Source organism: Balaenoptera borealis (genome assembly GCF_965194805.1).
Source record: "Balaenoptera borealis genome assembly, chromosome: 15".
NCBI classification, from domain to species: Eukaryota; Metazoa; Chordata; class Mammalia; order Artiodactyla; family Balaenopteridae; genus Balaenoptera; species Balaenoptera borealis.
Genome location: NC_138871.1, coordinates 38,115,818 through 38,139,715, shown reverse-complemented (window position 1 = coordinate 38,139,715; position 23,898 = coordinate 38,115,818). Strand labels below are relative to the sequence as shown.

Genomic DNA, 23,898 nt, shown 5'->3' with positions numbered 1-23,898 from the left:
TTCATCACTGCATCTACACTGAGGCTACATTCCCCACAGGCTGCTCCCAGCCAATAAATTGATACAGCAGGGATTCCTGGGAGAAATGGACCTGTCCTGTCATTGTCCTTTGCCCACAGTGTGAAATCTCACTCTATGCATGCACAGGTTAGTGTTCAGCCAAAGATTCAAGGTGATCCTTGTGCAGATTTCTGGGGCTCTTTCTCTCCTGACTTTCCTGTTTGACTCCAAAGCTTGGGCTTTTCAAAAATTATTGCATGCTATCTACACAACTGACTAAACCTTAGTCTGTAAGTGCTATACTAGAGCTGTAAATTAGAACTTCAGTGAGCATTCGTAACTAGTACATCCTCCTCAATACTTTGGAGAGGCTATTCATAATTGCTTTTGATGATTACTGAGATGGCATATAGTAATTAGATTTCTGGTATTATAATATTTATTAAAGATATTATTTCTGAGACCTTCTTCTGCCAGCTATGATAAGTAAACTGTAAGAGACTGACTTTATTGTCATTAACATAATGGTAGAAGTTATTCACTGCTCTCACAGGGACATTGAGGATAACAGTATGTTGTGATATGACTACTGACATTATAATATATAAAAAATGCTTGGACTTACCTGGTGGTGCAGTGGTTAAGAATCCGCCTGCCAATGCGGGCGACACGGATTTGAGCCCTGGTCCGGGAAGATTCCACATGCCATGGAGCAATTAAGCCCGTGCGCCACAACGACTGAGCCTGAGTTCTAGAGCCCGCGAGCCACAACTATTGAGCCCTCATGCCACAACTATTGAAGCCCACGCGCCTAGAGCCCATGCTCTGCAACAAGAGAAGCCACCACTATGAGAAGCCTGTGCACTGCAATGAAGAGTAGCCCCCGCTCACCACAACTAGAGAAAAGCCCGTGCGCAGCAACAAAGACCCAACACAGCCAAAAATAAATAAATCTTTTAAAAAATGCTAAGTTGAAGAATAATTCTGTGCTAGTAAATCAGTACAAAAAAATTAAAATACAAACCTCTAAATTAATGGCAGCAAGTATATGTTAAAAGTAAGGACATAAGTGAAATGATAAGGCCTGACAAAGGAGAGTTTCAGCACTACTGCTTAACCAAGGATATTCCCCTCAAGAGAACTGTTTGGTTAGGATTTCTGACAACATGTGTGTCAACATATTCTGGTTCTAAGGACATCAAGACTTCCCATAACATCTGAGTTGATGAAATACCAGTATCAGTAGTGGCCCTGTAAAACATGCTGGGAGAAGGACATGTTTATAAAAAGTATTGGGAAATGTTTTTCAGAGTTACTTCATGGAAACTTAAACTGAGCTTGCCTCCAGTTTCTCCTGTCTTCGATACGTGTATGTTGAGAATAGGAATGAAAACTTGTGATTAATAAATCTGCTCATGTTAAATTTTGTCTGTGAAGTATGGATAGAAGTAACGATATAGCTCAAAGTTTCTGACTTATTCTAGAACCATGAGTTTGTCAGAAGTCCCTGGTGCTTTACTAAAACTATAACTTACGGTTTTTGTATAGGATGTAAATTTAAAAAGTAAAATAATTTAGATCTCAGTTTAAATATATATATACTACTTTTAAGTCATAAAGCACTAAAATTTTATTTTCCTATAATAATTTTATTATTTTAGTATATTTGAAACCCAGCTAAAATTTCCAGCTATTCTGTACTGTGTCAAAGTAACCACTGGATTTGAGTATTTTCTACTACCCCTATCTCTCTCTCTATATATATACAGATTATTTTCAAAGATAAACTATTTCTGGTACAAAATAAGATATGCAAAAAATTAAAGTTTCTTAGCATTTTTATTAATCAATAAATACTGAATGGTAGTTGGAAGCCCCTGGAAAGAAAACTCTAAGGTGGTTTCTTTCCTTTTATCCCCCATAAAAAAGTATACAAATCTATATTAAAATGAAACATTTGAAGTCATTTGTCTTAGGAATAAACAGTCTGATTTTCATCATTTGAAGGAAAAAAGTACATTTGGAATGAAGGGGGCTCATAACAACTGATTGACTAGACCACCTGTGTACCCTGTGGTTGCTCACTCAGAATGGTACTCCTCTTTACTTAACAATAGCAGGATTTTTGACTTTTCTTTTGTTGGTGTGCTATTTCACATTGATTGATTTGCATATGGTGAACCATCCTTGTGACCCTGGGATGAATCCTACTTGATCGTGGCATATGATCTTTTTTATGTATTATTGGATTTGGTTTTCTAGTATTTTGTTGAGAATTTTTGCATCTATATTCATCAAAGATATTGGCCTATAATTTTCTTTTTTTGCAGTGCCTTCATCTGGTTTTGGTATCTGGGTGATGGTGGCGTCATAGAAGGCCTGTATCGCTATGAACTTCCCTCCTAGGACTACTTTTGCTGAATCCCATAGATTTTGGATGCTTGTGTTTTCACTGTCATTTGTCTCAAGATATTTTTTAATTTTCTCTGATTTCATCATTGACCCATTGGTTTTCTTTAGTAGCATGTTGTTTAGTCCCCATGTAATCATTTTGTTTTTTTTTCTCTTCCTGTGGTTGATTTCTAGTTTCATGACATTGTAGTCAGAAAAGATACTTGAAAAAACTTCTATCCTCTTAAACTTTCTGAGGCTTGTTTTGTGTCCTAGGATGTAGTGTGTCCTAGAGAATGGTCTACATGATCATCTCAATAGATGCAGAAAAAGCATTTGATAAAATCCAACATCCATTCATGATAAAACCTCTTACCAAAGTGGGCATAGAGGGAACATAACTTCACATAATAAAAGCTATTTATGACAAACTCACAGCCAACATAATACTCAATGGCGAAAAGCTGAAAGCCTTTCTGCTAAAATCTGGAACAAGACAAGGATGCCCACTCTCACCACTTTACTCAAGATAGTATCGGAAGTCCTAGCAACAGCAGTCAGACAAGGAAAAGAAACAAAAGGTGTCCAAATTGGAAGGGAAGAGGTAAAATTATCACTATATGCAGTTGACATGATACTACATATAGAAAACCCAAAAGACTCCACTCAAAAACTACTAGAACTGATAAATGAATTCACCTTGGTAGCAGGATACAAGAATAACATACAGAAATATGTAGCATTTCTTTACACTAACAATGAAATATCAGAAAAGTAAAAACAATAAAAAATCCCTTTCAAAATTGCATCAAAAAATACTTAGGAACAAACCTAACCAAGGGGGTAAAAGACTTGTACACTATGGAGAACTATAAAACATTGATAAAGAAAATTGAAGCTGGGCTTCCCTGGTGGTGCAGTGGTTGAGAGTCTGCCTGCCAATGCAGGGGGCATGGGTTCGAGCCCTGGTCTGGGAGAATCCCACATGCCGCGGAGCGGCTGGGCCCGTGAGCCACAATTACTGAGCCTGCGCGTCTGGAGCCTGTGCTCCGCAGCAAGAGAGGCCGCGATAGTGAGAGGCCCGCGCGCCGCGATGAAGAGTGGCCCCCGCTTGCCGCAACTAGAGAAAGCCCTCGCACAGAAATGAAGACCCAACACAGCTAAAAATAAATAAATTAATTTAAAAAAAAATGTTAATAATTTATAAAAAAAAAAAAAAAAAAGAAAATTGAAGCTGATTTAAAGAAATGAAAAGATACCCCATGCTCCTTGATTGGAAGAATTAATATTGTTAAAATGGCCACACTACCCAAAGAAGTCTAGAGATTTAATGCAATACCTATCAAAATACCCATGACATTTTTCACAGAACTAGAACAAATAATCCCAAAATTTATATGGAGCAACAAAAGACCCAGAATTGCCAAAGCAATCCTGAGGTAAAAGAACAAAACAGGAGGCGTAACCCTCCCAGACTTCAGATAATACTACAAAGCTACAGTAATCAAAACAGTGTGATATCAGCACAAAAACAGACACCTGGATCAAAGGAACAGAACAGGGAGCCCAGAAATACATCCACACACCTATGTTCAATTAATCTTTGACAAAGGAGGCAAGAATATACAATGGAGAAAAAATCAGTCTCTTCAGCAAGTCATGTTAGGAAAGTTGGACAGCCACATGTAAATTAATGAAGTTAGAACATTCCCTCACACCATACACCAAAATAAACTCAAAATGGCTTAAAGATTTAAACAAGACATGACACCATAAAACTCCTAGAAGAGAACGTAGGCAAAATGTTCTCTGATATAAATCATACCAATGTTTACTTAGGTCAGTCTCCCAAGGCAATAGAAATAAAAGCAGAAATAAACAAATGGGACCTAATCAAACTTATAAGCTTTTGGCACAGAAAAGAAAACCATAAACAAAATGAAAAGACAACCTATGGACTGGTAGAAAATATTTGCAAATGATGCAACAGACAAGGCCTTAATTTCCAAAATATACAAACAGTGCATACAACTCAATAACAACAGAAAAACAAACAACCCACTCAAAAAATTGCCAGAAGTGCTAAATAGACATTCCTCCAAAGAAGACATACAGATGGCCAATAGGCACATGAAAAGATCCTCAACATCACTAATTATTAGAGAAATGCAAATATAAGATACAATGAGGTATCACCTCACACCAGTCAGAATGGCCATTGTTAAAAAGTCTACAAAGGGAGTGGACTGGGTCTTTCTCACTGGTGTGCAGCTTCAATCAGGTGCCACCATGGATAGAAATTTCTCCCAGTCAAAGCCAAAGCCCTGAGTCTGACACCAGATGGTGGAGCAGAAGGACTTGAGCTCACGTCCTCGCACATAATCACAACTAAATGCTGAACAACCATCAATAAAAAAGATTGGAACCTACCAAAAAAGATATTCTACACCCAAAGACAAAGAAGAAGCCACAGTGAGAAGGTAGGAGGGCCACATTCGTGATATAATCAAATGCTAGACTCACTGGGTGGGTGACCCACAAACTGGAAAGTAATCATATCACAAAGGTTCTCCCACAGGAGTAAGAGTTCTGAGCCCCACATCAGGCTCCCCAGCCTGGGTGTCTGGCATCGAGAGGAGGAGCCCCCGGAGCATGTCTTTGAAGGCCAGTGGGGCTTGAATGCAGGAGCTCCACAAGACTGGGGGAAACAAAGGCTCCACTCTTGGAAAGTGTTTAGCAATACAATCTTACCTCAGGAAGCAAGAAATATCTCAAACAAACAACATAACCTTACACCTAAAACAACTAGAGTAAGAAAACAACCTTACACCTAAAACAACTAGAGTAAGAAAAACAAAACCCAAAGGTTGTAGAAGGAAAGAATTCATAAAGACTGGAGCAGAAATAAGTGAAATAGAGATGAAGAAGGCAATAGAAAAGATCAATGAAACTAAAACGTGGTTCTTTGAAAAGATAAACAAAATTGATAAAGCTTTAGCCAGACTCATCAGGAAAAAAAAAGGGAGAGGGCTCAAATCAATAAAATTACAAATTACAACTGACACCACAGATATACAAAGGATCATGAGAGACTACTGTAAGCAACTACATGCCAATAAAATGGACAACCTAGAAGGAATGGACAAATTGTTAGAAAAGTACAATCTCCCAGGACTTAACCAGAAAGAAATATAAGATATGAACAGACCAGTCACAAGTAATGAAATTGAAACTGTGATTTAAGAACTTTCAACAAACAAAAGCCCAGGACCAGATGGCTTCATAGGTGAATTCTATCAAACATTTAAAGAAGAGTTAACCTCTATCCTTCTGAAACTCATCCAAAAAATTGCACAGGAAGCAATGCTCCCAAACTCACTCTATGAGGCCACCATCAAACTCATTCTTTGAGGCCACCATCACCCTGATACCAAAACCAGAAAAAGATACCACAAAAAGACAAAACTACAGGCCACTATCATTGATGAATATAGATGCAAAAATCCTCAACAAAATATCAGCAAACTTAATCCAGGAACACATTAAAAGGATCATACACCATGATCAAGTGGGATTTATCCCAGGAATGCAAGGATTCTTCAGTATCCACAAATCAATCAGTATGATAAACCACATTAACAAATTGAAGAATAAAAACAATATGATCATCTCAATAGATGCAGAAAAAGCTTTTGACAAAATTCAACACCCATTTATGATTAAAAAAAAAAACCTCTCCAGAAAGTGGGCATAGAGGGAAACTTCCTCAACATAATAAAGGCCATGTATGACAAACCCACAGCTAACATCATTCTCAACAGTAAAAAGCTGAAAGCATTTCCTTTAAAATCAGGAGCAAGACAAGGATGTCCACTCTTTCCACTTTTATTCAACATAGTTTTGGAAGTCCTAGCCATGGCTATCAAAGAAGAAAAAGAAATAAAAGGAATACAAATTGGGAAAAAAGAAGTAAAACTACTATTGTTTGCAGATGACATGATACTATACATAGAAAATCCTAAAGACACTACCAGAAAACTACTAGAGCTCATCCATGAATTTCGTAAAGTTGCAGGATACAAAATTAATACACAGATATCTCGTGCATTCAACGAAAGATCAGAAAGAGAAATTAAGGAAGCAATTCCATTTACCATTGCATCAACAACAATAAAATACCTAGGAATAAACCTACCTGAGGAGGCAGAAGACCTGTACTCTGAAAACTATAAGATGCTGATCAAAGAAATTGAAGATGACACAGATGGAGAGATACACCATGTTCTGGGATTGGAAGAATCAATATTGTCAAAATGACTATACTACCCAAGACAATCTACAGATTCAATGCAATCCCTATCAAATTACCAATAGCATTTTTCACAGAACTAGAACAAAAAATCTTAAAATTTGTATGGCTACACAAAAGACCCAAATAGCCAATGCAATGTTGAGAAAGAGAAACAGAGCTGGAGGAAACAGGCTCCCTGACATCAACCTATACTACAAAGCTACAGTAATCAAAACAGTTTGGTCCTGGCACAAAAACAAAAATATAGATCAATGAAACAGGATAGGAAGCCCAGAAATAAACCCATGCACCTATGGCCAATTAATCTACAACAAAGGAGGCAAGATTCTACAATGGAGAAAAGACAGTCTCTTCAATAAGTGGTGCTAGGAAAACTGGACAGCTACATGTAAAAGAATGAAATTAGAACATTCTTTAACACCATACACAAAAATAAACTCAAAATGGACTAAAGACCTAAATGTAAGAATAGACACTATAAAACTCTTAGAGGAAAACATAGGCAGAACACTCTCTGACATAAATCGCAGCAATATCTTTTTCAATCCACTTCCTAGAGTAATGAAAATAAAAACAAAAATAAACAAATGGGACCTAATTAATCTTAAAAGCTTTTGCATAGCAAAGGGAACCGTAAACAAAACAAAAAGACAACCCAAAGAATGGGAGAAAATATTTGCAAATGAAGCGACCAACAAGGGATTAATCTCCAAAATATACAAACAGCTCATGTAGCTCAATATCAAAAAACCAAAAAACTCAATCATAAAATGAGCAGAAGATCTAAACAGACATTTCTCCAAAGAAGACATACAGATGGCCTTTAAAAAGCACATGAAAAGATGCTCAACGTGCTAATTATTAGAGAAATGCAATTCAAAACTACAATGTGGTGTCACCTCACACCAATCAGAATGGCCATCATCAAAAAGTCTATAAACAGGTAATGCTGGAGAGGATGTGGAGAAAAGGGAGCCCTCCTACACTGTTGATGGGAATTTAAATTGGTACAACCAGGATGGAGAACAGTATGGAGGTTCCTTAAAAAACTAAATATAGAACTATCATATGATACAGCAATTCCACTCCTGGGCATATATCCGGAGAAAACCATAATTTGAAAAGATACACACACCCCAATGTTCACTGCAGCACTATTTACAATAGCCAAGACATGGAAGGAACCTAAATGTCCATCAAAAGAGGAATGGATAAAGAAGATGTGGTACATATATACAATGGAATATTACTCAGCCATAAAGAAGAATGAAATGCCATTTGCAGCAACATGGATGGACCTAGAGATTATCATACTAAGTGAGGAAAGTCAGAGAGAGAAAGACAAATATCATGATATCACTTATATGTGGAATCTAAAAAAAATGATACAAATGAACTTATTTACTAAACAGAAACAGACTAACAGACTTAGTAAACAAACTTATGGTTACCAAAGGTTAAATGTGTGTGGGGGGGGGATAAAATAGGAGTTTGGGATTAATGTATATACACTACTATATATAAAACATAATCGACAAGGACCTACTGGACAGCACAGAGAATTCTACTCAATATTCTGTAATAACCTATATTGGAAAAGAATCTGAGAAAGAATGGATATATGTATACGTATAACTGAATCATTTTGCTGTACACTTGAAAGTAATACAACATGGTAAATCAACTACACTCCAATATGAAATAAAAATTAAATTTAAAAAGTCTACAAATAATAAATGCCAGACAGGGTGTGAATGGGGAACCCTCCTACACTGTTGGTGGAAATGTAAATTGGTGCAGCCACTATGGAGAACAGTGTGGAGGTTCCTCAAAAAAACTAAAATAGAGCTACTATATGATCCTGTAATCCCACTCCTGGGCAAATACCCAGACAAAACTTTAATTCAAAAAGCTACATACACCCCAATGTTCATAGTGGCACTTTTTATAATAGCCAAGACATGGAAGCAAACTAAATGTCCGTCAACAGATGAATGGATAAAGAAGATATGGTACATATATACAGTGGAATATTACTCAACCATAAGAAAGAATGAAATAATGCCATTTGCCACAACATGGATGAACCTAGGGATTATCATACTAAGTGAAGTCAGACAGGAAAGAAAAATATCATATGATATCATTTATATGTGGAATCTAAAATATGATTCAAATGAACTTGTTTACACAAGAGAAACAGACTCACAGACATAGAAAACAAACTTAATGGTTATCAAAGGGGAAAGGGGGTGGGGGAGGAATAAATTAGGAGTTTGGGATTAGTAGATACAAACTACTATATATAAAATAGATAAACAACAAGGTCCTATTGTATAGCACAGGGAATTATATTCAATATATTATAATGAACTATAATGGAAAAGAATATGAAAAAGTGTATACACACACACACACACATATGTGTGTGTATATATATATATATATAGCTGAATCACTTTGCTCTACACCAGAAACTAATACAACATTGTAAATCAACTTATATGTCAATTAAAAAAAATAAATAACAATACCAGAGTCACTCGGTTAAAGTTGTAGGCTCTCCCAGATCACATTGAGAAAACAGACTAGATCCCAGCCATTATTTTCCAAAAGGCCCAAACTGGGGAGTTTATGGGGTAAAGAATTTCCTCCCCGTAACATTGTGTACTTCTCTTTTGCACATGCTCCTTCTCTAACAGCTGTAGCTGAGCCACCCCATCATCAGTTTCTGGTAGGTGTGGGTTTAAGGCTTACATTGTGAGTAGGTGAGTGCTACTCTGCATCTCTTCTGGGGGTCTAAGCCTCTTTTTCTGCAGAGCATAGTATAAAGTATTTTGAAGAGGAGGGATTGTAGTGGAATAGGTAAAGCTCTGCCTGCCTGCTCCATTTGGGCTCTGAATTGGATTCTTGCTTTTTGGATTTATATAAGGCTTTGGAAGTCTCCTGGCAATTCACAGGCATTTCTGAGGCACAATAAGGCAAGTTATAAGCTTCTATCACACTTTTTTTACCTACAAAAATGCAAATAGTCATTTTGTATACTTTAGACCTTTCCTTCCTCCCCTGCTTTCTAGCCCAAAATTTGGTTACACAATAAAATACTGTTTTGAAACAATGGAAAATGCTAAATATTTTTATCTACTTAGTTTAAAGAGATGTTGGAACAGTGTTAAATATTTAACACTTTCCTATCCTTCCCATTTCTTATCTTAAATATAATCTCCTCTCCCAACCAATGTTATGAAATTATGTGATAAATTAATATGCAGCAATAAATGTGCTTCAGAAATTAATAAGAAGTGACTTCTCTGGTGGTCCAGTGGTAAAGAATCCAGCTTCCAGTGCAGCGGACATGGGTTCGATCCCTGGTCAGGGAAAACTAAGATCCCACATGCTGCAGGGCAACTAAGCCCGCACGCCACAACTATTGAGCTCACGCGCCTCAAAGAGAGAGCCCGTGTGCTGCAAAGTACAGAGCCCACGCGCTCTGGAGCCCACATGCCACAACTAGAGAGAAGCCCGAGTACCGCAATGAAGAGACTGCACACCGCGATGAAAGATCCCGCATACCTCAACAAAGATCCCACATGCTGCAACTAAGACCCAATGCAGCAAAAAAAATAAAGAAGAAATTAGTAAGAAGCCATTTTCAATGTTTAGTGCCAATACCTTTTAACAATATGATAACCTGATAGTAGACAGCATACAAACTGAGCAGATGTTTAACTTATCATGAGGTGAATAAATTTGGGGATCATATAAAGTTATACTCGAAAACACAGCAGCTAAAAGCTTGAACACCATTCAGTGTTCTAATTTAATCTGAGTTACTAGCAAGGAGGAGAGGAGCCTGGAAGCAGTATCTCCTACAGCAGAAAGCACATGATGTCTGCTATGTTCTGAATGCTTGTGTCCCCTGCAAATTTCTATGCTGAAAACCTAATTATGGTATCAGGACCATTAGGTGAGCCCTTTGGATGGTGATTAGGTCATGAGAGCAGAGTCCTCATGAATGGAATTAATGCCCTAATAAAAGAGGCCTAAGAGAGATCCTCCACCTCTTCCACCATGTGAGGACACAGTGGGAAGGTGCTGGCTATGAACCAGGAAGAGGGCCCTCACCAGAACGTGACCATTCTAGTGCCTCGATCTTGAACTCCTAGAACTACGAGAAATAAATTTCTGTTATTTATAAGCCACCCAGTCTGGGGTATTTTGTTACAGAAGCCCAAATGGACTAAGACAATCTTGTGTGCCAGACCCTTTTCCTTGCCTCTAGTAAGACCAGGGACACACATACAGGGATGACATTCTCCAGCTTGAGGGCACTAGCTCTGTACCTCGGAAGCTTGTGTTCATTTCTTACAAATAAGGTGAATCTGACATGAATGTAGACTCCTGCTGTGTCCTAGTTGGTATATAATGATAGTTATACTAATGAAAAACTGCACTAGCTCTTTTTAATAAAAGTTTGCAGAATACTTTTTAAAAATCATGGTTGTATTTGCATTCATTTACTATTTCAGTCCTGCTCCTATTTTCCATGGTTTTGAAAATTAGCAATCACAATTCTAATTTGTAGAGTACCTTACAGATGTAAAGGCGTTTTCTAATAATTGCTTTATTGGATACTATACTCCCAAGAGATAGGAGAGGCAGGTGATTTGATTTTCCATTTTATAAATAAAGAACTGGTCACCTATTTTCTTAACTCTTTGACAGAACTGGGATGACTCCAATTCTCTTTCAACTCCACCAATTAGATGCTTAGATACATTTCACAGGAAGTCAAACTCTTCTCTATTTTGCAGATTACAACGCATTTAAAAAATCCCCCAGTCTTCTATATGGTCTGCCTCAGTCTCCACTTTCCATTAATCCTGGAGACACTTTCTGGCCCCTGAGAAAAGCCCTTGTTCCTAGGGTGTACTTAGTTTTGACATATTACATCTTTCTCCTTGGAGCCATTATGTCTCTTACTTATCCTCTTTCTTCATTCTTCCTATTATCTCTATCTGAATCTCTTCCTTACTGCCCCTATTTTTTCTATATGCTGTCTCCCTCCCTCCCATTTTCTCTCCTCTCTCCCTCCCCTCCATTTTTTCTCCTCTCTCCCTCTTCTGTTCACATCTCAATACTATCACCCCAATGTTTGGATCTTAGCATAATCCAACCACATCATTCTGGAACGTATATCTGCATTTAAGCATCCAAAATGTCATCAAGCGGTTTTTTGAATTTTAATTTTTTTTAATACAGCAGGTTCTTATCAGTTATCTATTTTATACATATTGGTGCATATATGTCAATCCAAATCTCCCAGTTCAACCCACCAACCCCCTCCACCCCCACTTTCCCCCCTTGGTGTCCATACATTTGTTCTCTACATCTGTGTCTCTATTTCTGCCTTGTAAACTGGTTCATCTGTACCATTTTTCTAGATTCCACATACATGCGTTAATATACAATATTTGTTTTTCTCTTTCTGACTTACTTGACTCTGTATGACAGTCTCTAGCTCTATCCACGTCTCTACAAATGACCCAATTTCATTCCTTTTTATGGCTGAGTAATATTTCATTGTATATATGTACCACAACTTCTTTATCCATTCATCTGTCGATGGGCATTTAGGTTGCTTCCACGAACTGGTGATTGTAAATAGTGCAGCAATGACCATTGGGGTGCATGTGTCTTTTTGAATTATGGTTTTCTCAGGGTATATGCCCAGTAGTGGGATTGCTGGGTCATACGGTAATTCTATTTTTAGTTTTTTAAGGAACTTCCATAATGTTTTCCATAGTGGCTGTATCAATTTATATTCCCACCAACAGTGCAAGAGGGTTCCCTTTCCTCCACACCCTCTCCAGGTTTGTTGTCTGTAGATTTTCTGACGATGCCCATTCTAACCGCTGTGAGGTGATACCTCACTGTAGTTTTGATTTGCATTTCAGTAATAATTAGTGATGTTGAGCAGCTTTTCATGTGCCTCTTGGCCATCTGTATGTCTTCTTTGGAGAAATGTCTGTTTCGGTCTTCAGCCCATTTTTTAACTGGGTTGTTTGTTTTTTTAATATTGAGCTGTAGGAGCTGTTTATATCTTTTGGAAATTAATCCTTTCTTTGTTGATTCATTTGCAAATATTGTCGCCCATTCTGAGGGCTGTCTTTTCATCTTGTTTACAGTTTCCTTTGCTGTGCAAAAGCCTTTAAGTTTCATTAGGTCCCATTTGGTTATTTTTGCTTTTATTTCCATTAATCTAGGAGGTGGGTCAAAAAAGATCTTGCTGTGATTTATGTTAAAAAGTGTTCTTCCTATGTTTTCCTCTAAGAGTTTTATAGTGTCCAGTCTTACGTTTACGTCTTTAATCCATTTTGAGTTTATTTTTGTGTATGGTGTTAGGGGAGTACTCTAATTTCATTCTTTTACATGTAGCTGTCCAGTTTTCCCAGCACCACTTATTGAAGAGACTGTCTTTTCTCCACTGACTATCCTTGCCTCCTTTGTCATAGATTAGTTGACCATAGGTGCGTGGGTTTATCTCTGGGCTTTCTATCCTATTCCATTGATCTATATTTCTGTTTTTGTGCCAGTACCATATTGTCTTGATTACTGTAGCTTTGTAGTATAGTCTGAAGTCAGGGAGTCTGATTCCTCCAGCTCCGTTTTTTTCCTTCAAGATTCCTATGGCTATTCAGGGTCTTTTGTGTCTCCATACAAATTTTAACACTTTTTTGTTCTAGTTCTGTAAAAAATGCCGTTGGTAATTTAATAGCAATTGCAATGAATCTGTAGATTGCTTTGGACAGTATAGTCATTTTCATAATGTTGATTCTTCCAATCCAAGAACATGGTTTATCTCTCCATCTGTTTGTGTCATCTTTTATTTGTTTCATCAGTGTCGTATAGTATTCTGAGTACAGGTCTTTTACCTCCTTAGGTAGGTTTATTCCTAGGTGTTTTATTCTTTTTGTTGCAATGGTGAATGGGATTGTTTCTTTAATTTCTCTTTCTGACCTTTCGTTGTTAGTGTATAGGAATGCAAGAGATTTCTGTGCTTTAATTTTGTATCCTACAGGATTATCAAATTTGTTGATTAGCTCTAGTAGTTTTCTGGTGGCATCTTTAGGATTATCTATGTACAGTATCATGTCATCTACAAACAGTGACAGTTTTACTTCTTCTTTTCCATTTTGTATTCCTTTTATTTCTTTTCGTCTCTGACTGCCATGGCTAGGACTTCCAAAACTATGTTGAATAATACTGGCAAGAGCGGACATCCTCGTCTTGTTCCGGATCTTAGAGGAAATGCTTTGTTTTTCACCGTTGAGAATGATGTTGTCTGTGGGGTTGTCGTATATGGCCTTTATTATGTTGAAGTAGGTCCCTCTATGCCCACTTTCTGGAGAATTTTTGTCATAAATGGGTGTTGAATTTTGTCAAAAGCTTTTTCTGCATCTATTGAGATGATCATATGGTATTTATTCTTTAGTTTGTTAATATGATGTACCATATTGATTGATTTGCGTATATTGAAGAATCCTTGCATCCCTGGGATAAATCCCACTTGGTCATGGTGTATGATCCTTTTAATGTGCTGTTGGATTCTGTTTGCTAGTATTCTGTTGAGGATTTTTGCATCTATATTCATCAGTGATATTGGTCTGTAATTTTCTTTTTTTGGAGTTTCTTTGTCTGGTTTTGGTATCAGGGTGATGGTGGCCTAACATGAGTTTTGGAGAGTTCCTTCCTCTGCAATTTTTTGGAAGACTTTGAGAAGGATGGGTGTTAGCTCTTCTGTAAATGTTTGATAGAATTCACCTGTGAAGCCATCTGGTCCTGGATTTTGTTTTGTTGGAAGATTTTTAATCAGTTTTAATTTCATTACTTGCGACTCATCTGTTCATATTTTCTACTTCTTCCCGGTTCAGTCTTGGAAGGTTATGCCTTTCTATGAATATGTCCTTTTATTCTAGGTTGTCCGTATTGTTACCAGAGTTGCTGTAGTAGTCTCTTATGATCCTTTGTATTTCTGCGGTGTCTGTTGTAACTTCTCCTTTTTCATTTCTAATTTTATGGATTTTAGTCTTCTCCCTCTTTTTCTTGATGAGTCTGGCTAAAGGTTTATCAATTTTGTTTATCTTCTCAAAGAACCAGCTTTTAGTTTTATTGATCTTTGCTATTGTGTTCTTTCTTTCTATTTCATTTATTTCTGCTCTGATCTTTATGATTTCTTTCCTTCTGCTAAATTTGGGTTTTGTTTGTTCTTCTTTCTCTAGTTCCTTTACATGTAAGGTTAGATTGTTTATTTGAGATTTTTCTTGTTTCTTGAGGTAGGATTGTATTGCTGTAAACTTCCCTCTTAGAACTGCTTTTGCTGCATCCCATAGGTATTGGATCATCATGTTTTCTTTGTCATTGTCTCTAGGTATTTTTTGATTTCTTCTTTCATTTCTTCAGTGATCTCTTGGTTATTTAGTAACATATTGTTTAGCCTCCATGTGTTTGTGTTTTTTATGTTTTTTCCCTGTAATTTATTTCTAATCTCATAGCATTGTGGTCAGAAAAGATGCTTGACATGACTTCAATTTTCTTAAATTTACTGAGGCTTGATTTGTGACCCAAGATGTGATCTATCCTGGAGAATGTTCTGTGTGCACTTGAGAAGAAAGTGTAATCTGCTGTTTTTGGATGGAATGTCCTACAAATATCAATGAAATCTATCTGGTCTCTTATGTCATTTAAAGCTTGTGTTTCCTTAGTAATTTTCTGTTTGGATGATCTGTCCATTGGTGTAAGTGAGGTGTTAAAGTCCCCAGTATTATTGTGTTACTGTCAATTTTCTCTTTTATAGCTGTTTGCATATGCTCTTATGTTGGGTGCATATATATTTGTAATTGTTATATCTTCTTCTTGGATTGATCCCTGGATCATTATATAGTGTCCTTCCTTGTCCCTTGTAACATTATTTTAAAGTCTATTTTGTCTGATATGAGGATTGCTACTCCAGCTTCCTTTCAATTTCCATTTGCAGGGAATATCTTTTTCCATCCCCTCACTTTCAGTCCGTATGTGTCCCTAGGTCTGAAGTGGGTCTCTTGTAGACAGCATATATATGGGTCTTGTTTTCTATCCATTCAGCGAGCCTGTGTCTTTTGGTTGGAGCATTTAATCCATTCACGTTTAAGGTAATTATCGATATGTATGTTCCTATGACCATTTTCTTAAGTGTTTTGGGTTTGTTTTTGTAGGTCCTTTTCTTCTCTTGTGTTTCCCACTTAGAGAAGTTCCTCTAGCATTTGTTGTAGAGCTGGTTTGGTGGTGCTGAATTCTCTTAGCTTTTGCTTGCCTGTAAAACTGTTGATTTCTCTGTCGAATCTGAAAGAGATCCTTGCCGGGTAGAGTAATCTTGGTTGTAGGTTCTTCCCTTTCATCACTTTAAATATATCATGCCACTCCCTTCTGGTTTGTAGAATTTCTGCTGAGAAATCAGCTGTTAACCTTATGGGGATTCCCTTGTATGTTATTTGTTGTTTTTCCCTTGTTGCTTTTAATAATTTTTCTTTGTCCTTAATTTTTGTCAATTTGATTACTATGGGTCTCGGCGTGTTTCTCCTTGGGTTTATCCTGCCTGGGACTCTCTGCGCTTCCTGAACTTGGGTGGCTATTTCCTTTCCCATGTTAGGGAAGCTTTCGACTATAATCTCTTCAAATATTTTCTCGGGTCTTTTCTCTCTCTTCTCCTTCTGGGACCACTATAATGCAAATGTTGGTGAGTTTAATGCTGTCCCAGAGGTCTCTAAGGCTGTATTCATTTAGTTTCATTCGTTTTTCTTTATTCTGTTCTGCAGCAGTGAATTTCACCATATTGTTTTCCAGGTCACTTATCTGTTCTTCTGCCTCAGTTATTCTGCTATTGATTCCTTCTAGTGTATTTTTCATTTCAGTTATTGTTTCTTCATCTGTTTGTTTGTTCTTTAATTCTTCTAGGTGTTTGTTCTTTAATTCTTCTAGGTTTTTTTTAAACACTTCTTGCATCTTCTAGATCTTTGCCTTCATTCTTTTTCTGAGGTCCTGGATCATCCTGAGTATCATTATTCTGAGTTCTTTTTCTGGAAGCTTGCCTATCTCCACTTCATTTAGTTGTTTTTCTGGGGTTTTATCTTGTTCCTTCATCTGATACATAGTCCTCTGTCTTTTCATTTTGTCTACGTTTCTGTGAATGTGGTTTTCATTCCACAGGCTGCAGGATTGTAGTTCTTCTTGCTTCTGCTGTCTGCCCTCTGGTGGATGAGGCTATCTAAGAGGCTTATGCAAGTTTCCTGATGGGAGGGACTGGTGGTGTGTAGAGCTGGGTGTTGCTCTAGTGGGCAGAGGTCAATAAAACTTTAATCTGCTTGTCTGCTGATGGGTGGGGCTGAGTCCCCCCACTCCTGTTTGATGTTCGGCCTGCGGCGACCCAGCACTGGAGGCTACAGGCTCTTTGGTGGGGCTAATGGCAGACTCCAGGAGGGCTCATGCCAAGGAGTACTTCCCAGAACTTCTGCTGCCAGTGTCCTTGTCCCCGCAGTGAGCCACAGCCATCCCCCACCTCTGCAGGAGACCCTCCAACACTAGCAGGTAGGTCTGGTTCACTCTCCTATGGGGTCACTGCCCCTTCCCCCTGGGTCCTGATGCACACACTACTTTGTGTGTGCCCTCCAAGAGTGGAGTCTCTGTTTCCCCCAATCCTGTCTAAGTCCTGCAATGAAACCCCGCTAGCCTTCAAAGTCTGATTCTCTGGGAATTCCTCCTCCTGTTGCCGGACCCCCAGGTTGGGAAGCCTGACATGGGGCTCAGAACCCTCACTCCAGTGGGTGGACTCCTGTGGTATAACTGTTCTCCAGTTTGTGAGTCACCCACCCATCAGTTGTGGGATTTGATTTTATTGTGATTGCGCCCCTCCTACCATCTCATTGCGGCTTCTACTTTGTCTTTGGATGTGGGGTATCTATTTTGGTGAGTTACAGTGTCTTCCTGTCAATGATTGCTCAGCAGTTAGTTGTGATTCCGGTGCTCTCGCAAGAGAGAGTGAGCGCACGTCCTTCTACTCCACCATCTTGAACCAATCTCCCATCAAATGGTCTTGCATTATTTCTCTGATGCTTACAGAATATAAACTTTCATTCCCAAAGCATATCTATAAACTTATAAAAAGTATATTTTCAAACAATCTAATTAGAAAATAGACAAAGGACATCAAGAGATATTTCACCAGAGGATATACAGATGGGAAATAAACATATGAAAAGATCCTCAACATCATTAGCCATCACGAAAATACAAATAAAAACCACAATGAAACATCATTACACATATAAAATAAAAAATTTTGACAATGTTGCCAAGGGTGACAAGAAACTGGATTTTTGACACATTTCTAGTAGGAATGCAAAATGACATAGCCACTCTAAAATCAGTATGGGGCTTCCCTGGTGGCGTGGTTGTTGGCGGTCCGCCTGCCAGTGCAGGGGATACGGGTTCGAACCCTGGTCTGGGAGGATCCCGCGTGCTGCGGGGCGACTGGGCCTGTGCGTCACGGCTGCTCAGCCTGTGCTCTGGAGCCCGCGAGCCGCGGCTGCTGGGCCTGTGTGCCGTGACTGCTGAGGCCTGCACACCTGGAGTCCATGCTCCACGGTGGGAGAGGCCACCGCGGTGGGGGGCCTGCGCGTAGCAAAAAAAAAAACCCAACACAGCCAGAAATGAATGAATAAAATAAATTATTTTAAAAATAAAAAATAAAAACAGTATGGCAGCTTCCTATAGAACTAAACACACACAACCTAGCATATGACTTAGCAAGCACTCCTAGGCATTTATCACAAAGAAGTGAAAATTCACATCTACACAAAAACTGTATATGAATGTTCATAGAAGCTTTATTTGTAATAGCCCCAGCTTGAAATAACCAAAATGCCCCCGATAGGTAAATTCCATGATTTTTAAAATTGTACCTTACAGAATAACATTTCTTAGGAGAGTCAGATTGGTAGCTTTATATATATGTTAAAAAGTAGTATCTATTTAAACATTTCCAAAAAAATTTTTCCCCAAATAATGCAAAACAAACCAAACTTCAGCTTTTCATTAGACTAAAGGCCAAATAATAGAAGTCTGTGTCTTAGTGAATGGTTGTTGAAGAAATTTAAGCACTTGATATCATATGGTTAGATGACATTAGTGAACATTTTTCTATCCAACAAAAGCCAATCAAGAACAGTAATTTTACTCCTTTGCCTAAACCCTTATTGATGTTTTAAATTTTCTTAATTCTTTCCATATTTTCAACATGAAAACTTCTGAAATTCCATAATACCTACTGCCAAACTTACAGATTTGGGATTTTGTCTTTTATTTTTTTAATTATGAACTTAATACACAAATATCTTCTCCTTTTCAAAACTCAAGCAATGCAGATAAAGCATAAACCCCCTCAGAATCACCTCCAAGTCCCAAGCCAAGTTATAAGCAGAGGTAAACACTTTTATTATTATGGATTATGTCTTTTCACACCTTTTAGTGTTCCTGCCTATACATATTAAATCTCAAAATAAATGGTTTAAAAACACAGTTTTTATAGGGGTTTCCCTTAGACATCTATATCCAGTTAGTAACCTCCAATATTTTTTCCTCTCAAGGAAAACCTTTATGTTTTACTAACATCTTACTATTTAGCTGCTTCTCAACTGTCTGTGTTTATCTCTGTATACAGTCACAGTGAAGCATTTTCAGCAAAGTGCTTCAGGCTGAAAACATGTTAATTTAAAATGCTGATAACAACCCATGGCACCTGTTGTTTCACACTTCTTTTGCTCAAGCCCAAGTCTGCCAAATCCCATTCTTTATTTTTGTAATTCTCTGCAGCCTTTCTTCCATTCCAGCTGTAGGTCTTTCACTGTAGTGATCCTTTAAACTTAACAGGAAAGCCCTGTTTTACTCAGCCAACCTATCAGGATGACTACACACACAGTCAGCTCAGAGAACCCACTGTCACAGCTCGGATTAAGAATGAACTATATTCTAATGATAAATGTCAATTGTATATATGTGATATTAACAATTTTAACTCTGGGAACAGGAACTTGGTAAATCAATTAAAAGTATGTCCCTCTTCCTTGCAGATCTCAGGAGAGTGTTTTCATGGTAGGACAAGACGGAAGAAAGGAAGGGGATATATGTAGCACTGAGAAAGACCAGATCAGAATTCATGGTGACCTTAACTACATGTAGTCAGAAAAGGTTAAAATTCTTCAGAAGTAACTACAGGCAAGTCACTGAAAAAGAAATAAACTATATTAAAGTGATAAGATGGGGAAGCAGAATATGTCAGATTTACATAGCGGCTCATATAAAGTAATAAAGACTAAAAAATATAATACATGGTTAAAATAGCTAAATGAGATAATACATGTATAAACTGGAGTATCCTGAAACTGATCATGACCATTGACCCTAAATTATACTAAGCATGGGGTTACAGCCTCAGCAGACACAACGTGAGAGAGCTTTGAGCTCTATTCTGCACTCCTAGCATAGTGGGTGGCACAAAGTAAATAAATATTTGTTGATTGAATGAATAGTTTTTTCAAAAACTAAAGAAATATTTGGAGCAGATTCTGCCTACATTGTTCTTAAAGGTGAAAGATGAATGTTCTCCCCTAACACTGGAACAAGAAAAGGATGTCCAATCTAACCACTCTTTTTCAACAAAGTGCCAGAAGTTCTAGCCAGCACAATAAGAGAAGAAATGGAAATGAAAGGAAATTTGTGAAAAGCTCCTAAAATCAGTAATTGAATTCATCAAGGCCACAGGATCAATTAGCATACAAATATCAATTGTATTTCTATACAGTAACAATGAACATGTGGACACTGAAATTAAAAATTCAATACCATTTACAATTAGTCAAAAAAGATACTTAGACATAAATCTAAGGAAAACTTGTATGGGATTTGTATGCTGAAAACTACAAAATGCTGGTGAAAAAATGAAATATCTAAATAAATGGAGAGACATACCATGTATGGATTGGAAATTCAATATAGTAAAGGTGTCAATTATGCCCAAGTTGATATAAACAAGTTGAGCACAATTCTTATCAAAATCAAAGAAGGATATCTTTTAGATTTAGACAAGATCATTCTACAATTTATATGGAAAGATAAAGGAATGAGAATAGCAGAAAAAAAATGAGAAGACTCAGTCTACCTGATTTCAAGACTCATATAGCTGCAGTAGTCAAACTGTGTGGTATTGACAAAAGGGCAGATACAAAGATCAATGGAGTAAAATAGAGAAACCAGATATAAACCTACATGAATATGCCCAAGTGATTTTTGACAAAGGTACAAAAGCAATGCAGTGGAGGAAGGATAACCTTTTCAACAAATGGTGCAGGAACAACTGGATGTCGGAGGAAAAAAAGAACCTAAACCCAAATCTCTCACTTATGCAAAAATTTATTCAAAATGGATTATGGTCTTATGAATGTAAAATATGAAACTATAAAATTTTTAGAAGAAAAATATAAGAGAAAGTCTTTGGTATATAAAGCTAGTCAAAGACTTAGACTTGACACCTAAAGCAGTATTAATAAAAGGAAAATTGAGCTACTGGATGTCATCACAATTAATCATTTTCACTCTGCCAAACACCCTGTTAAGAGTATAGAAAGACAAGTTACAGATGAAGAAAATATTTGCAAACTACCTATCTGACAAAGGCTAAGTATTAAAATAAAGAACTCTCAAAACTTAACAATGAAAAAAAACAGGTTAGAAAATGGTGAAAGGTATTAAGAGACATTTCATCAAAGAGGATCTACTAATGTCAAATAATTGTATGAAAAATATTTTCATAATCCATTAGGGTAATGGAAATTAAAGCCACAATGAGATATCACTACACATCTCTCAGAATGGCTAAAATACAAAATAGTGGCAACACCAAATGCTGACAGGAGTGTGGAGAAAGTGAATCATTCATTTAGTGCATGTTGAAACATAAAATATAGCCACTCTGAAAAACAGTTTGGCTTTTCTAAAAAAACTAAACCTATAACTACCATGTAACCCAGCAACTGCACTCCTGGGCATTTACCTCAGAGAAATGAAGACATGTTCATATAAAAACCTGTACATGAATGTTTATAGCAGCATTATTCATAATAGCCCAAAACTAGACACAACACAGATCTCCTTCAATCTTCAAAGGATGAATGGTAAAACAAACTGTGGTAGAACCATACCATGGAATACTATGCAGTAATAAAAAGAAAAGGATACATGCAAGAATCTGGCTATTACATAACAAGATTATAATTATGAATATTATTAAATATGTCAGGTAAACATTGTTGTCAATGTTATTTGAATCTACACTGAACTATTTATGTGTGCCACTATTCAGGACTTACACAGATATACCATAACTGTTCACTTAGAACTTGGAAAACTTAAAACCTTAACTAGGAAAAGGTTACCTTAGGAACAGAGATTTTATTTTTCTACTCAAAGGAGCCTGAGAAACATAGGATCATAAAATCTCAGGGTTGACCTTAAAAGTATGAGGAAATCAGGTTAGGATCAAGATGGCAGAATAGGAGGATGTGGAGCCCACCTACCCCCATGAATGCATCAAAAATACATCCACATGTGGAACAATTTTCATTGAAAACAAACTAAAAACTGGCAAAGAGTCTCCTGTACAACGAAATCTGTAAAAAAAAGATACACATGGAATCGGGTAAGAAGGGAAAAGAAGCAATCAGGTCGGGACCTGACCCTGGCGGGGGACTCAGAGGAAAAGAGAGATTACACAGGTGGACACCTACCCTAGGGAGTGAGCAGTTTGAGCCACATATTGGGCACCCCAGCCCTGATGTCCAACACAGGGAAGAAAGCCCCCTTGGCTGGTTGGAGTGCCAGTGGTACTAATAAGGAGGGCTGTGGGAAGCCTGGACTCCACTTGTGAGAAGCATGTGTGTTGCCTGTGTCCTGAAGCAGGTCAGAAAGGGCAGACTAAAAAGTGCTCAAGTGGCTGCCCAGTTTTACACAACCACCCTAGTGCACACCCTAGCCTGAGCCAAGTGAATGAGCCAGCCCTGCTAACTTCACATCACAGCTCTACACTGAAGTGAGGCTGCCACGACTAAGGAGAGAGCATGATTGTGAGATGCAGAGGCAACTCAGACCCTAAGCAGCATCTGAGTAGGGCAGGGCAGCAATCACTGGCACTTACATAGGCAGCACATCAGTAGTAGTAGTACCCATCTCTTACTGAGGACCGACTACCACAGCCTGCGCACCAACACACACCAAGTGCCTCCAGGGCCCCACCTTCCCTATGGTGCAGCTCCACACAATGGCAGGGGTGGCAGACGCTGAGGGGAGTGAATGGCTCTGAGGGATGAAGATGCCTTAGACCCAAAGAAGCATCTGAGCAGGGAGCGGGAGGCCATTACTGGCACTTGCAAAGGCAGTGCATCAGAAGCAGCCCATGTCTCATCACAGGCCGAGAGCCTGCACAGGCCCCTCTTGTTCCAGCACTGCTCCCCTCTGGGGCAAGGGTGCCAGTGCTGGGAGAAGTTAGAGCACAGATTTAAAGGGAACAGAGCCAGTTTGGACTCGACCCTCAGGGATTATACTCCAGCAACTTGGGATCTGACCCCACCCTCGATAGAGCAGTGACAGCCACTGAGCAGAGGGGAAGTCCCACCTTACATCTGGCTCAGGCTCTAGCCCCTCCATCTCCATCCCCACCTCCTACCAAGGTGGGTGACATCTGCCAGCACACCCTAAGGAAAGACATAACTTGTGTTCACATAAAATCCAGTTCTCCCACCAAAGCCACTGGGCACACACAGACTGTATAGGTACACTTCCACATAAGGACAGCCCTTCGAGACCACAGTAGGTACCTGTTTCACCTAAATTCATAAAGACAGAGAAAGTTAAGCAAAATGAGAAGACAGAAGAAATGGTCTCAATTGAAAGAGCAAAAGAAAACCCCTGAAAAAATTAAATAATGAAACAGAAGTAAACAACTGACCAGATAAAGAATTCAAAAAATTAGTAATAAGAATTCTAACTGAATTAGGGAAAAGAATAGATGAACACAGAATTTTACAAAGGAACAAGAAAATATAAAAAGA

At 38.0% G+C, this 23,898-nt stretch overlaps 1 protein-coding gene across 25 annotated transcripts in view; it reads right to left on the bottom strand.

The window, feature by feature from the left end:
* Positions 1 to 23,898, bottom strand: part of WDPCP (WD repeat containing planar cell polarity effector) — a 418,073-nt gene that overhangs the window by 203,636 nt on the left and 190,539 nt on the right. The window contains exon 13 of one of the 25 annotated variants that reach the window (XM_082358109.1): positions 514 to 18,409. The exons of the other annotated variants lie outside the window; for them this stretch is intronic. Within the exon in view, the coding sequence (XP_082214235.1) occupies positions 18,292 to 18,409 (118 nt within the window). The 3' untranslated portion in view covers positions 514 to 18,291. Of the gene's footprint in view, positions 1 to 513; positions 18,410 to 23,898 lie in introns of those variants that run through there. 25 annotated transcript variants of the gene reach the window in all.